At 40.4% G+C, this 16312-nt stretch overlaps 2 protein-coding genes across 5 annotated transcripts in view; both read left to right on the forward strand.

Annotated features, from left to right (window-relative positions):
- Positions 1–16312, forward strand: part of SGCG (sarcoglycan gamma) — a 166105-nt gene that overhangs the window by 82453 nt on the left and 67340 nt on the right. For all 4 annotated transcript variants that reach the window (XM_055359672.2, XM_063697193.1, XM_004054250.5 and 1 more), the window contains one exon: positions 8709–8796. In XM_055359672.2, the coding sequence (XP_055215647.2) occupies positions 8709–8796 (88 nt within the window). The remainder of the gene's footprint in view (positions 1–8708; positions 8797–16312) is intronic.
- LOC129526169 (putative deoxyribonuclease TATDN2) lies at positions 3948–5457 on the forward strand. The gene has a single exon (XM_063697194.1). The coding sequence runs from the start codon at positions 4506–4508 to the stop codon at positions 4977–4979; it is 474 nt and encodes a 157-aa protein (XP_063553264.1). The 5' UTR covers positions 3948–4505; the 3' UTR covers positions 4980–5457.

Below are 16312 nucleotides of genomic sequence, written 5' to 3' on the forward strand. Positions count from 1 at the left end.
AGTGGTGAATTGTACTTGCCCTCTAATCTACATTTTCAAAAAGTATCTTAAAACATCAATCTCATAGGGTATTGATAACTCCTATAGCAGTTTTGATCTATCTTTGGGCCATACCAATTACCCCTTACATTGTTAATGGTCTTTTTATACACCTCTTTCTTTCACAGCTCCTTCTATGTGTCATGCACTGTTGAGAAAAGTAATAAAAAGTTCTACGTTCTATGATTCTTTCACCTACTCCCTAAGGTGTAGTGTTGACACAACAGCTGTATTCAAACAGGTACATTCAGAGTTCAATTGAGACGAATAGAAAAATAAAATGTTCTCCTTATACCTTGCTGTCATTCTCTAAATGGCGTAAAATTTTTCTAAAAGGCTTCATTAGCTAATGATAAAAACTGAAAATCCCTTATGTAAAATTTTAGAAATGATATAGTGGTGGTTGTACAATACTGTGAATGTACCTAATGTCAATCTCTACTATACACTTAAAAATGGTTGAAATGGTAAATTTTGTGCTATCTATAACTTATATACATAGTATATTTATATTTTAATACAATAAAAATAGTTTTAAAAAGTAAAAAAAAAAAAAAACAAAAACCTGAAAATCACATTCACAATCTATAGACTTCAGTTTTCTTACCTAGAAAATGGAAAATAAAGTCTCTGGACTTCACAAAAAACACCAGTTTTTATTAAAAATGTACACGTTGATTGTTTTAAGGTACTTCTTAAAAATATAGATTAAAGAGCAAGTATAATTCAATATAAGAGGTTTCATTATAGCAGTTATGAATACAATTTTGTGATACAGAGTCAATTCTGCTCTGTCAATTAAAAGAGCTTTACCGTGTGAACACAGAATACCCAGCTAGCCGTGGCATAAACTAATACGAGCTTTTAGTCTCACATAACAGGAAGCTGGAGGGGGCAGCTGCAGCTTTGGTTCAGCACTAAACCATGTTAAGGCCAGAGTATCTGCCAGCCACCCGCCTGCCCCTCATAATCACTAGACAGTTATGAGGCCACATCCAAGACACACAGCCGGGAAATGTGCAGTGCTGGTGCATGTGCGTTTTTCACAAGGAATGCAAAAGCTTGCCTAGAAACCCTGAACTCCACCCTCTGCAGATCTCAGCTTACCTCCCATTGACCAGAATTGTGTCCCGTGGGTACCCCTAGCCTCAAGACAGTCTGAGAAAGCAGGCAACCCCTGTCGTGGAAAGCAGAAAAAGAAAAGGGTTTGAAAGTGACTGTTGGGTTAGATGACAGGAAGTGAATCCCAGAACAGCTTACTTTCTCTGCGCTTGGGAGTGGATCTCACTGCTCTCACCAGAACCCTGTCCTCCCATTCCAGGAGAATGGTGGAGAGAGCCTGGAAGGGGGCATCTAAAGATTGGCTCCACCACGGAACTGTCATCTGCAGCTGTGTGTGGCTTTGAGGCAGCTTTAATTTATTCCCTGGGATCTCAATTTCCTCATCCCTATATTAGCAATAATGGTGCCTACTTTATAAAATACAGGATAAAATGAAAGGATCAATGCTCAAGTTAATTGATAAAGTGTTAACTCTTATTATCATGCTAATTATTTTCTAACATTGCAGAAACAAGTGTTAAGGTGACATCATTGGATACCATAAGAAGCTGATAGGTCCATCTGCTTCCACAAAGCTAGTTGGAGAATTTCTGACATCCTAGATAGAGTTCCCAAGGGCTCTTAAGACTATTTTCCTTTTGAAACATCACATAATTCCCTACCACTCTGGAAGATATTTGGTTTCCTCTGAGTGAACCGTAAACCTACCTGCATCCAACAGCAAAATTAGTGAATTCCTTTTGAAGAAAATTGTGTATATAAAAACAAGCAATCTTCTCTAAAACAACACCACCGTATCAGGATTACATATCATATCAGGATTACGATAACAGAGAAAGTATAAACAAAACCACTGTATCAGGATCACTGTATCGTATCAGGATTATGATAACAAAGAAAGTATAACACTTTTGTGCTCATAAAGCCACTTTATCTTCAACAAAAAGTGCAAAAAACAGAGCCATCCAAAAATGTTGCTTAATTCATTTGAAATTATGAGAAGCCTTTGTGTTTTTAAAGTAACATGGTATTTCTTATAGGAAAGTTAACTATTTCTCGGATTCATCTTCTTAAAGTATATCATGTCCTGGACATAAATAACCCCTAAAAATAGAATTTTAATTCCTTGAAAAAGCAAAAGCACTGGTTAAAACTTGGTTGTTTTAGATCTTTACCTTGTGAACTGACTTGACACATTGTAACCAGTGCGCACAAGCACTGTAAACCCATGGGATTCTCATATTTTATGAGAAAAGTTAATACATCTACTTCCTTAACAATATGATTCAGGTGATCACTTGGGGCAGCCTTAGGAGTATGTTGTGGGCTCGGACGCCATACAGGGCTTGGATCGTTACGACTTCTCCAAAGCGCTTTGAAATCATCATGGAAGGGTTTTGGCATCTCTAGAACACCAAGAACTGTGATAAAGAGTTGAAAAAAGGAGGAAACATTCCCGAGGCGCCGGAGTGGCGTGAAGGCCCTCCAGCTCTGGGGCCCATCAGCACCCGGAAAAGTACCACTGGAGTGGCACTTAGGTAGGACCCCCCAGCAAACACAGGTGCCCCGGGAGCTCAGTAACGTGGTTTGGAAGGGGACAGAGACCCCAAAGGCCTGAAAGCCCAAAAGGAGTACTTTGTGGCCTGCACACCAAGGTTTTTCCTAAGGTTCATCCTGCCACAGAAATTCTTTCTCCTCCTTCTCCTCCCATTCCTCAGCCACTGGCGTGATTAGGACTGGCTACAAAGACTGCCTAATTTGGAGCATTTGGGGTTCCTTTCGTCCTTGTGATCCCCAATGCACTCTGCCAGCCCCTTTCTAAAAGAAATGGCTTCTCTGGAGGAGGGCATCTACAGCCTTAAAATTAATTCCAAACGTAGCTCCTATAATTTCATGAACCCTCAATTTACAGCTGGAAGTGAGGGTCAAAATGAAATTGAGGAACCAAACAAGTTCCAGAACAGGTAGGGTAGACCTAAAGATAGCGACGCTTAATTGACTTATGTGAGGGTTCTCCAGGAGATCCTGGGAGATGACATGCCAAAAGGAAAGGAAGAGGCTGTCACTAGTTCACAATCAAGCCTAGGAGAGTGTCTCTACTACGGAGAAGGACGAGCCAGGAATGCCACTATCTTTGCTCCTCAAAAAGAGAGTCAGCCCCAGAGATGAGCAGCTCCTGTGACAAGAGGGTGATTGTTAATCCTCCTAAGAAATTCAGTAAGGGGCGACCTAATAACCAAAGTAGAGTCATTTATGAAAAAAGCTCTCCGCCTTTAAATTTTCTGGATGATTATAACCCCCATTCAATAATCCAAAAGCAACTTAGCAACCAAAGTAGTCATTTGTGAAAAAAGCTCTCCGCCTTTAAATTTTCTGGATGATTATAACCCCCATTCAATAATCCAAAAGTGACTTAGCAACCAAAGTAGTCATTTGTGAAAAAAGCTCTCCACCTTTAAATTTTCCCGGAAGACTAGAGCTCCCATTCAATGATCCAAAAGCACAAAGACAAGATGGTGATTGAGCGCCCCTCTTTAGGGTGTGACTGATCTGATGTAGGTGGAACCACAGTCGTATTCTCTGAAGAGAAGCCATTCTCACTGTGTCTTCCTGGAGTGTCAGAGCCTCCGTACTACGCCACTGACTATACCACTTTTCCACCTCATTATAGTCCTTGGCATGACTACACCAGCTCTTGGTTCAGCAATACCAAGTCTTCTTGCTATCCCTCCTTGGGCAGCAGCAGTAACATTCCAGGCTGGGAAGAGCAGCTTCAGCAGCAGCAGCAGCAACAACAACATATTCCAGAATGAGAGGAGCAGCCACCAGAGCTTCCTGAGTGATTATTCCACCAATTTTCCAGTGAGTGCCCAAAACATGTCCAGAGACCTGAAGATGACAGAGGAAGGCAGATCCAAGAATTCCTCCTTATTTCACTACTCCAGAAATGTGGAAGCAGATGCGAAGGAGGAGGGAGTGTATCAAGAGGAGACATTACAACATCCTTATGGAGGACATGCATCTAGCTTTCTGCCAAGTACCCTCTGGCAGCCAAAACAACAGGGTTTCATTGTTGATACCCACTGTCACTTGGACTTGCTGTATTCCAGGCTGCCTTTCAAAGGCACCTTTACCAAATTCAGAAAAATGTAGAGCAACACCTTCCCCAAGGAATTTCAGGGTTGCATTTCTTGCTTCGACAATCCTCAAAACCTAAGGGACAGGCTGTGGGAGGATCCGTTGAAAGATGATCAGCCTTTGGCTGACAGCCTTTGACTGTCGCCCTCATTTTGCCCATTATTATAATGACTATCAAGAAAGAAGTATTTTAAAAGCCTTACAACACCCCAAGGCTGTGGCATTTGGAGAAATGGGCTTGGATTACTCCAACATGTGCACCACACATGTCCCAGAGCAGCAGAAGGTATTTAAGAGACAGCTGCAGCTGGCCGTCTCTCTTAAAGAAGCCCATGATGATCCACTGCCAAGAAGCCGATGAAGACCTACTGGGCATCTTGAAAAAATATGTGCCCTCTGACCACAAGATGTACTGGCATTGCTTCACTGGCAGTTACCCAGTCATCGAGCCCCTGTTGAGCCACTTTCCCAACCTGTATGTGGGCTTCAAGGCAATTCTGACTTACTCTTCTGCTGAGCAAGCCCGAGAAACTGTGAAAAAGATCCCATTAGAGAGAATTATTGTAGAAAACAATGCTCCCTTCTTCCTCCCTCACTGGGTTTTCAAAAGCTGTTGCCAGTATGCCCACCCAGGCCTGGCCCTGCATACAGTACGAGAGATTGCCAGAATCAAAGATCTGTTGCTTTCCCACACCTTGGCCATCTTGCAGGAGAACACCTGTCACCTCTACCATCTTTAAACAGAAAAGGCACAGTCAGGAGTCTTCCTAAGAAAGGAGACCAGTAGCCTGACAAAACACATGAACTAGATTTGAACTCTATGTCCCGGGTCAAGGATGTGTTTGAAGAATTCGTTGGCATGGAGTAAACCAGGACAGGATATTTTTCTCAAAACCTTTTCGTAAGACTTCTGCTTCTGGCTGGTAGGGTGGGGTACAATGGGATGGGAGGAAGGCTAAGGTAAACTGCCCTTGATGTCATTAAGGTTTTTCTTCCCAGCAAAAATGCCTTAAGGTAGCCAGTAAAGAAGAGAGTTTGATAGAATACAAAGAGTGTCCCAATCTAAATCCCTGTCTTCTGCAGCCTGCTTTTGATCACTTGGTGAATAAAGTCACCCTTCTACTTGTCTTTAAAAAAATGTAGAATTTTAAAAGTGAGGTAGGTGATTTGTGTATTATATTCGTATATTATAGGAATTCTATTTAAAAATTTAAAAATCGGTCGAGCATGGTGGCTTACACCTGTAATTCCAGCACTTTGGGAGGCTGAGGCAGGCGGATCACTTGAGCCCAGGAATTCAAGACCAGCCTGGGCAACATAGTTAAAACTCATCTCTATTTAAAAAAAAAAAAAAAAATCAGCTGGGTGTGGTGGCACACACCTGTAATTCCAGCTACTTGGGAGGCTGAGGTGGGAGGATCACTTGAATCCACAAGTCTCAGGCTACAGTGAACTGTATAATCACACCACTGGACTCCAGCCTGGCAACAGAGTGAAACTCCCATCTCTTTAAAAAAAAAAAAAAAAAAAAAGTTTTTAAACAAAAAATAGGCCAGATGTAGTGGCTCACGCCTGTAATCCCAGCACTTTGGGAGGCCAAAGCGGGTGGATCACTTGAGCCCAGGAGTTTGAGACCAGCCTAGGCAACATAGTGAAACCCTGTCTCTAAATTAGACCAGCCTAGGCAACATAGTGAGACCCCGTCTCTAAAAAACATTTTTTTAAAATAAAAAATGTAAGTATACACTCAAACAGATAAGATCTACACAGAGTTTTCCTTTCCAAAAAAAAATTTCTATCAAAAAAAATTTTTTTAATTTTAGATGGAAAACCAACCTACTCCTCTCTCCCTGCATTTTTGTGTGGCAAATGCAAATGTTACACTCTGCAGTGTTTATAACATGCAGGAGAGAACCTTGCTGTAATTCATCTTTTTTTCTTCAGGAAAAGGAGTGAGCAATGTAGTTCTGAGTGTAGTATTATCAAGAGTGGCCTAAATCAAAAAGCACAATCTGGCCAGGCGCGGTGGCTCAGCCTGTAATCCCAGACCTTTGGGAGGCGGAGGCGGGCGGATCACGAGGTCAGGAGATCGAGACCATCCTGGCTAACGCAGTGAAACTCTTCTCTACAACAAAAAATTAGCCGGCGTGGCAGCAGGCGCCTGTAGTCCCAGCTCTTCCGGAGGCTGAGGCAGGAGAATGGCGGGAACCCGGGAGGCGGAGCTTCCGGTGAGCCCAGATGGTGCCACTGCTCTCCAGCCTGGGCGGCGGAACTAGACTCCGTCTCAAAAAGAAAAAAAAAAAGGCCGGGTTCGGTGGCTGATGCCTGTAATCCCAGCACTTTGGGAGGCCGAGGAGGGCGGATCACGAGGTCAGGAAATCGAGACCATCTTGGCTAACACGGTGAAACCCCGTCTCTACTAAAACTACCAAAAATTAGGGGGCGTGGTGGTGGGCACCTGTAGTCCCACCTACTCGGGAGGCTGAGGCAGGAGAATGGCATGAACCCGGGAGGTGGAGCTTGCAGTGAGCCGAGATCGTGCCAGTGCACTCCAGCCTGGGCGACAGAGCCAGACTCTGTCACAGAAAAGAAAAAAAAAAAAAAAACTCAATTTTCATTTATTTATTCCATGAGTGAGGTAAAGAACAGTTCACCTACTCATTTTACTAGTAAAATCTTGCAATGCAAATGTGCAAAATTTGGGACACTTTTTAAATAGTTTGCTACTTAAGTGATAGATATTCCATTGAACCTCAAAGAATTATTATTTAGCATTTATTTTTCTGGCATTTGGTGTGACTACCCTCCCATCCTGGAGACATCAGAGAGTTGTGAAGGTAGCCAGTAATCTAGAAATTCAGTTTACTCTTAGTGGTCCCTGGGACATTAGTCTGGAGTCACAGAGCCTCTCAAGGCCCATTAACAGGCTCCCCCAACCTTAGCAGTCCTTTCAGGGCATGTCAACATTTCGCTTCACTTAAATTTTAGAAAGGCAGCTATTTCTATCTTTAAAGCTCAAAAGAAGCAAACTGCCCATTTTGTCTTGGGAGACAGAGGAATTTGCTTTTTCAGTTGGTTTTTATTCATATCTAACTTCAAAATTCATACCTGCTTATTATAAAAGTTTTGAGACAAGTAAAGCGAAAAAATGTGATTTTTTAAAAACCCAAACAAAATAAAAGCAACAGAAGGAAAAACGTACATGGTAAAATTGATTTTTTTAAAATCAATAGTAGAGTCAAATATTGGCAAAATCTGGATATACAAAATTTGACTCAGGAAAATTGATCTTGGTAGAAATGTGATCAACAAAGAAAACTCAGACTGTCGAAAGCCACGATGGACAGCATTCATATAGACAAAAATTAATGAACCAAATGTTTTTAGTAAATTTTATTGTAGAAAAAAATCTATTGAAAATATTTCTTAATAGGAAAATACGGTAATAGTTTACCTGCATGGAAAAATTGTTCAAAGAATTAAAGTAGCTAGCAGTGGGGAAAAAAGTAAAAAGTAAAAATTAAACACACACACACACACAAAGAGGGAGCAAAATAGCCCATAATGCTACCCACTTAGAGACAATCACTAACATTTGGAGTACCGCTTTGGCAGTTTTCTCTAATATTTCCATAGTTATTGGCCAATTCAGCATTGTACTTAAGTCAGTTTTCCTAATTAATACTATTCACTTCATAGTTAGCATAGCTATACATTTTACTTCCCCTGAATTTATGATTTAAATACATTGTTTTCTCTATTTTTTTGTTTAGGTTTAATTCTGTTTCTTTTAAATAATCAACTCAGACTGCATGTGCTTTTTCAAAACTATTGTTTACTGATACATAAAATTGTGCTTTGAAATTTATTTTTCTTTCTGTTCTCTGATGTTGATTTTATTGTGTATTTTCTAATGTCTTAAGCTAAATGCTTAGTTTATTTTTTATCTAGAGAGCAAGAACAAAGCAGTCAATACCACAAATGTGTCTGTAATTATAACTCTGCTGTATACATAGATTTTTTTATTTTGATAAAGTTTACTTTACACATTATAAAAACACAAATGTATTACAAAAATATGGAAATAGAGAGTAGCAGGAAAAAGTATATGGCATTTCTATTACCTAGAACCCCACTGTTGTAGGTGTCTTTCCTTGACATAGCTGTGACCATATAGCTCTGTTAAATTGCATATTTGTCTAAATAATTCATATTTTTTTCTATCCCTATCTTGCGTTTGGAGCTCATTTTATGATTGTTATTCTTTTATCTTTCAATAAATACTCAAAATGTTAAAAAAAAATATGATTCGGGAATTTTTAATTGTCTTAGCCACAAATTTATAGGATTTCCAGGATCTGTAACAATGGATAAATAATTTTATATAAATCCTAAATTTACACAGAATTATAAAGATATAATCATTTTAAACAGCACCTATTTTGCAAATTTTATAAATCCCTTTCTAGGATTCATCTCTGCTTCTACAATCAACCCAGAATGTGACTGTAAATGCGCGCAACTCAGAAGAGGAGGTCACAGGCAGGTTAAAAGTCGGTGAGTCCAGCTTCATCATGGTGCTTTGCATGCATGTTGTCCATGAATAGTGCTAAATGAATGCATTGTTTTTTCTTCTAAAGAAATCAAAGCTACTTATGAACAAAGTATGAATTTTCTAAATATCATGCTGTGTTGACCACAGAATAGCACCACAGAGTGGGGTGGGGGGTGAGGGGACAGCCTGAAGTGCTTTGATTAGAGTTATTTTTGTTCCAAGAAATAGAGGACAATTAAAGCTAGTACAAGAAACAAAATGTTTATTGTGGGTTACCAAAGACTCTTGCAGCAACCAAAGGAAAGGAACCCAAGTAGCTGGCCTCAAAGAGCACAGAGACCAGTGGCTGAGAGCCAAGAATACATTCAGTTCCCTCCCCGTTCTTTCTTCTCTTTTCTCTCCTTCTCCCCATGTGCTCCATTCTCCTCCTTTCCAGTTTATCTTTGCCACCATTTTCACTTGGCTGTATCACTTCTCACTGTACAGAACCTATAGGGCCTCCCTGATTCTTACCTGCTCGGCTGTAGTTATCAACGTCAAACAGTTTAGTCTTCAATTACGCAAATTCTAAATCCACAAAGTACTCTAATTAGCCCAATTCATCTGTCCCACCACATTCCTTCGGGTCAGTCAGCTATGTACACCTATCCAATCAACTAAGGCCAGAGGATAAGGTCACATGGGAGCGAGGTCACATGGCATCCTGCAAAGGGAGAAAAATATCAGCAAGAAGAAATATAGATGAAAGCAATATCAGAAGAGCAAACCAGCTGGTAAGAAGGAACGCAGGCCAGGCATGATGGCTCACCCCTGTAATCCCAGCACTTTGGGAGGCCAGGATGGAAGGATTGCTTGAACCTAGGTGATCGAGATCAGCCTGGGCAACATCTCTAAAAAAATAATTTTAAAAATTAGCCAGGTGTGGTGGTGAATGTCTGTAGTCGCAGCTACTGGGGAGTCTGAGACAGGGAGGATCACTCGAGCCTAGGAATTCAATTCTGTGGTGGAAGAGACCCTTTGTTTGAAAAAAAGAGAATAAGAATAAGGAAGATATATATATTCACTATACTATTAACATTGGATAGATTTGCTAAGTCTAGGAAACTGGATGGCCCTTGTCATTATCAGAAAATAAATGAGAGGTGTACTGCAACACAAACTTCCAATGTCTCTCTTTTTAATGGTATTTTTACAAAACAGAATAATGTTACATGGGAAACTACAGCCTTATGTTAATCTGATGATTCCTTTTTATTATACTAATACAAAATGTTCTGTACTTTATCCTCTGCTTTATAACTTATTCTTGATCATAACTTGTATCTCTCTTTGGCCTGGAAGTTTTGTTTAATAACTAAGTCCACTGAAATTCTCCGTGGATCAGGAGATGAACCCCAGTTTTTCCTGCATATATAATTTGTATTTAAATATAATTTGTATTTAAAACAAATTATATTTTCTTGATAAATTTTACAGTATTATCATTTATCTTTACCATCATTTCTTGAAAATCTTCAACTGCCTATAGCTTTCAAGTGTTTGAGGAATTTTTGCCCATTTTTTCTCATTCATTCCAACAAATATTTGTTGAATGACTATGGGCTACCTTATATGCTATCAAGTAATAATAATAAAGACTATGTAATTATTTCTTAGAAGCTACAAAAGTAGAAGAATCTTCTTATATTCCTATAAAAATTAGCGGCCGGGCATGGTGGCTCACGCCTGTAATCCCAGCACTTTGGGAGGCCGAGGTGGGTGGATCATGAGGTCAGGAGATCAAGACCATCCTGGCTAACACAGTGAAACCACGTCTCTACTAAAAATACGAAAAATTAGCCGGGCGTGGTGGCGGTCGCCTGTAGTCTCAGCTACTTGGGCGGCTGAGGCAGGAGAATGGCGTGAACCCGGGAGGCGGAGCTTGCAGTGAGCCAAGATCACATCACTGCACTCCAGCCTGGGCAACAGTGAGACTCTGTCTCAAAAAAAAAAAAAAAAAAAAATTAATTAGTACAAATACACATTCCTCTATTTATCTTTTTGTTGGGTGTGGATTTTCGTATATTATTCAAGGGAATTTAGATATAATATAAACCTGCCTCTCATTTCATAGATGAAAAAACTGAAGGACTAAAAAGCAGATTTGCTCAAGAGCACATAGCTAGTTAGTAGAGAAGTCAAAACTGAGGGCTTACTTCTCTCAGCCAGCTGTTTCCACTGGCCCTCCTCTCTACTCAGATTTCTCGAAATTATGGCATGCTAGTAACTGTTCTAGTTGCTTCAAATGTAGTTTCCATTTCATTTTTGTCACCAAGAAATTACCAGGGGTTTTAAAGGTTTTGTTTTGTTTAGTTTTTCTTTTTTTAAAAAGGCTGGGTCAGTGGCTCACACCTGTAATCCCAGCACTTTGGGAGGCTGCAGCAGGAAGACTGCTTAAGCCTAGGAGTTCAGGGCTTCAGTAAGCTATGATCACGCCATTACACTCCAGCTTGGGTGAGAAAGTGAGACCATCTCTAAAAATAAAAATAAAATAAGTTACACATCAAAATCTCTTTGGTTTAAACTGTTCGCCTCAATCTCTAGTTTTAACCTTGGTGTCTCATGCCTGAGAAAGTGATTAAACTAGTGATTTCTAGTAAATCTTTAGTTGGAAAGTCTCTGTTATATTGAGAACCTTGAGCTAGGAAATCGCACCAAGCTCACCAAATCCAAGGTTTTCTTCAGTACATGACTTCCCACAGTTGCAACCCTTCTAGTCTCATATTTCCTGGAAGAAGTTAAATTTTGCCAATTTGGGTATTAAAATGTAATTTATGTGAACTAGCCATATTAATCTCATTTAATTAAGTGAATAAGTGTTTTCTATAAAACCACTGAAAACAATTTGCATTCAATACAGTCAAAACCAAAAATCCCAATTAAATTCTGACATGATTTGGATGTGCGTCCCCTCCAAATGTCATGGTGAAATGTGATTCCCAATGTGGAAGGTGGGGCCTAATGGATGGTATTGTATCATGGGGGTGGATCCCTCTCAAATGGCTTAGCACCATACCCTTGGTGAAGAGTGGGTTATCACTCCATTAGTTCACATGACATCTGGTTGTTTAAAAGAGTCTGGGACCTCTCTCTTCTCTCTTGCTCCTACTCTTACCATGTGATGCACCTGCTCGTTCTTTGCCTTCTGGAATGATAGGAAGCTTCCTGAGGCCCTCACTAGAAGCATATGCTGAAGCCATGTTTGTACAACCTGCAGAATTATGAGCCAATTAAACCTCTTTTCTTTATAAATTACCCATCCTCAGTTATTTCTTTATAGTAGTGTAAGAATCGAGTAACACAGAAAATTGGTACTGAGGAGTGAGCCATTGCTATAAAGATACCTGAAGGTGTGGAAGCAGCTTTGGAACTGGGTAACAGGCAGAAGTTAGAAGAGTTTGGAGGGCTCAGACAGGAAGATGACAGAAAGTTTGGGACTTCTTAGAGACTTATTAAGTGGCTGTGACCAAAATGCTGTTAGAAATGTGGGCAGTGAAGATCAGGCTGAGGAGGTCTCAGATGGAAATGAGGACGTTATTGGGACCTGGAATAAACATCACCTGTGTAATGCCCTAGGACAGAGCTTAGCTGCATTGTGTCCACAACCTAGGAACCTATGGAAGTTTGAATTTAAGAGTGATGACTTAGTGTATACTGCAGAAGAAATTTCTAAGCAGCAAAGTATTCAAGAAGCAGTCTGGCTGCTTCTAATAACCTACAATCAGATATAAGAGAAAAAAAACTTTAAAATTTGAATTTATATTTAAAAGGGAAGCAGAGTGGAAAAGTTTGGAAAATTTGCTGATTGGCACTGTGGTAGAGAAAGAATTCAAGCAGGCTACAGAGCAATCACTTACTAGAGAGCTCAGCATGGCTAAAAGGGAGCCAAATGCTAATATCCAAGACAATGGGGGAAAGGCCCTGAAGACATTTCAGAGATCTTCGAGACAGCCCATTCCATCACGGGCACAGAGGCCTAAGAGGAAACCATGGTTTCAGGGACACTGCTTCCCACATCACAGCTGCTCTAGCTCCAGCTATGCCTCAAAGGGCCCCAGATACTACTCAGGCCATCACTGTGGAAGGTGCAAGCCATAAGCCTTGGTAGCTTCCACATGGTGTTAAGTCTCCAGGCTTGCAGAATGCAAGAGGAAGCTTGGCAGCTTGCACCTAGGTTTCAGAAGACGTGTAGAAAAGCCTGGATGTCCAGTCTGAAGCATGCTGCAGGGACACAGGCCCCACAGAGATACTGTACTAGAACAGGGCTGAGAGGAAATGTGGGGGTGAAAGCCCCAAAGTCCCTACTGGGGCATTGCCTAGTGGAGCTATGGGAAGGGAGCCACTGCCCTCCAGACCCCAGAATCGTCGAGCTACCAGAAACTTGCATCTTGAGCCTGGAAAAGCCACCGGCACTCAACTCCAACCCATGAGAGAAGCCACTGGGACTGCACCCTGTAAAGCCACAGGAGTGGTGCTGGTCACCTTGAGGTGCCATCTTATTGCCCCTTTCCCTTGACTGATTTCTCCCTTTTGGAATGGCAACATTTACCCAATGCTTCTACTACCATTATATCTTGGAAGTAAATAACTTGTTTGTATTTTATAAACTCAAAGTGGAAAGAGATGAATCTCAGATGAGACTTAGGACGTTGGACTTCATGCTGGAATGAGTTAAGACTTTGGGGGACTTTTGGGAAGGGATGATTGTATTTTACAATGTGAGAAGAATGTGAGATTTGGGAGAGCAAGGGAAGAATGATATGGTTTGGATATTTGTCCCCTACAAGTTGCATGTTGAAACGTAACCTCCAATGTAGGAGTTGGGGCCTGATGGGAGGTGTTTGGGTCATACAGGTAGATCCCTCATGATTGGTTTAGTGCCATCCCCTTGGTCATGAGTAAGTTTTCACTCAGTTAGTTCACAAAAGACCTGGTTGTTTAAGAGTCGGGGTTTTGAGGGTTTTTTTCCAAGATGGAAGATTAGAGGCATTATTAGCATGCCTTTCCTACTTGGAAAGACATAACAGTTTGTAGAGAATTATGCTGTGAACTTGCTTCCAAGAAGCAACACGGGAACTTAATTTAAAAAGCTGAAAGAAAGCACACTTTGAAAGAAGCAGTGGGCAGCAGCTTACACCATGAACCAGATGGGAAGCTCCCCACAGGAGACAGTGAACCTGCTCACACACCCAGCATGTCACTACTACAACCAACATCTTAGAAAGCTATCACACAGATTCTCTATAACCAAGGAACTCATACAGACTCTTCACCACTGAAAGTACCCATAGCCAAAGCTAGTTGATAATAACCTATAAATATTAAAGTCATATCCTCAAGGTGCAAAAAAGAATTTAAAAAATCCCAGCAGAATCAAAAAATAAATGCAAAATTAATTAGAAGAAATAGTTACCCAAATGAGAAGGAACCAGAGAAATAGTTCTGGCCATATGAAAAAACCAGGTTTTATAAAACTTGCAAAAGCTCACATTGAGTCTCCAGCAGTGGATCTAAACCAATGAAATCTTTGAAATACCAGATAAATAATTCAAAGTGTTTATTATTAAGTTACTCAAGGAAATACAAGAAAAAAGTGAAAACTAACATGAAAAACTTTTTTTTATATACTTTAATTTCTAGGGTACACGTGCAAAACATGCAGGTTTGTTACGTATGTATACATGTGCCATGTTGCTTTGCTGCACCCGTTAACTCATCATTTACATTAGGTATCTCCCCTAATGCTATCCCTCCCCCATTCCCCCACCCCACAACAGGCCCCAGTGTGTGATGTTCCCCTTCCTGTGTCCAAGGGTTCTCATTGTTCAATTCCCACCTACGAGTGAGAACATGCGGTGTTTGGTTTTCTGTCCTTGCAATAGTTTGCTCAGAATGATGGTTTCCAGCTTCATCCATGTCTCTACAAAGGACATGAACTCATCCTTTTTTATGGCTGCATAGGATTCCATGGTGTATATGTGCCACATTTTCTTAATCCAGTCTATCATTGATGGACATTTGGGTTAGTTCCAAGTCTTTGCTATTGTGAACAGTGCCACAATAAACATAGGTGTGCATGTGTCTTTATAGTAGCATGACTTACAATCTTTTGGGTATATACCCAGTAATGGGATCGCTGGGTCAAATGGAATTTCTAGTTCTAGATCCCTGAGGAATCGCCACACACTCTTCCACAATGGTTGAACTAGTTTACACTCCCACCAACAGTGTAAAAGCATTCCTATTTCTCCACATCCTCTCCAGTATCTGTTGTTTCCTGACTTGTTAGTGATCACCATTCTAACTGGTGTGAAATGGTATCTCTTTGTGGTTTTGATTTGCATTTCTCTGATGACCAGTGATGATGAGCATTTTTTCATGTGTTTGTTAGCTGCATAAATGTCTTCTTTTGAGAAGTGTTTGTTCATATCCTTTGCCCACGTTTTTGATTTGTTTCTTATAAATTTGTTTAAGTTCTTTGTAGATTCTGGATATTAGCCCTTTATATACTTTAATTTCTAGGGTACACATGCAAAACATGCAGGTTTGTTATGTATGTATACATGTGCCATGTTGCTTTGCTGCACCCATTAACTAGTCATTTACATTAGGTATCTCCCCTAATGCTATCCCTACCCCATTCCCCCACCCCACGGACAGGGGTGGGCATTTAGTGCTGTAAATCAGATGAGTAGACTGCAAAAATTTTCTCCCATTCTGTAGGTTGCCTGTTCATTCTGATGGTAGTTTCTTTTGCTGTGCAGAAGCTCATTAGTTTAATTAGATCCCTTTTGTCAACTTTGACTTTGGTTGCCATTGCTTTTGGTGTTTTAGTCACGAAGTCCTTGCCCATGCCTATGTCCTGAATGGTATTGCCTAGGTTTTCTTCTAGGGTTTTTATGGTTTTAGGTCTAACATTTAAGTCTTTAACCCATCTTGAATTAATTTTCATATAAAGTGTAAGGAAAAGATCCAGTTTCAGCTTTCTACATATGGCTAGCCAGTTTTCCTAGCACCATTTATTAAATAGGGAATCCTTTCCCCATTGCTTGTTTTTGTCAGGTTTGTCAAAGATCAGATGGTTGTAGATAAGCGGCGTTATTTCTGAGGCCTCTGTTCTGTTCCATTGGTCTATATATCTGTTTTGGTACCAGTACCATGCTGTTTTGGTTACTGTAGCCTTGTAGTATAGTTTGAAGTCAGGTAGGGTGGTTCCTCCAGCTTTGTTCTTTTTGCGTAGGATTGTCTTGGCAATGCAGACTCTTTTTTGGTTAGACATGAACTTTAAAGTAGTTTTTTCCAATTCTGTGAAGAAAGTCGTTGGTGGCTTGATGGGGATGGCATTGAATCTATAAATTATCTTGAGCAGTATGGCCGTTTTCACGATATTGATTCTTCCTATCCATGAGCATGAAATGTTCTTCCATTTGTTTGTGTCCTCTTTCATTTCGTTGAGCAGTGGTTTGTAGTTCTCCTTGA

The sequence above is a fragment of the Gorilla gorilla genome, chromosome 14 (genome assembly GCF_029281585.2).
Source record: "Gorilla gorilla gorilla isolate KB3781 chromosome 14, NHGRI_mGorGor1-v2.1_pri, whole genome shotgun sequence".
Classification (NCBI taxonomy): domain Eukaryota; kingdom Metazoa; phylum Chordata; class Mammalia; order Primates; family Hominidae; genus Gorilla; species Gorilla gorilla.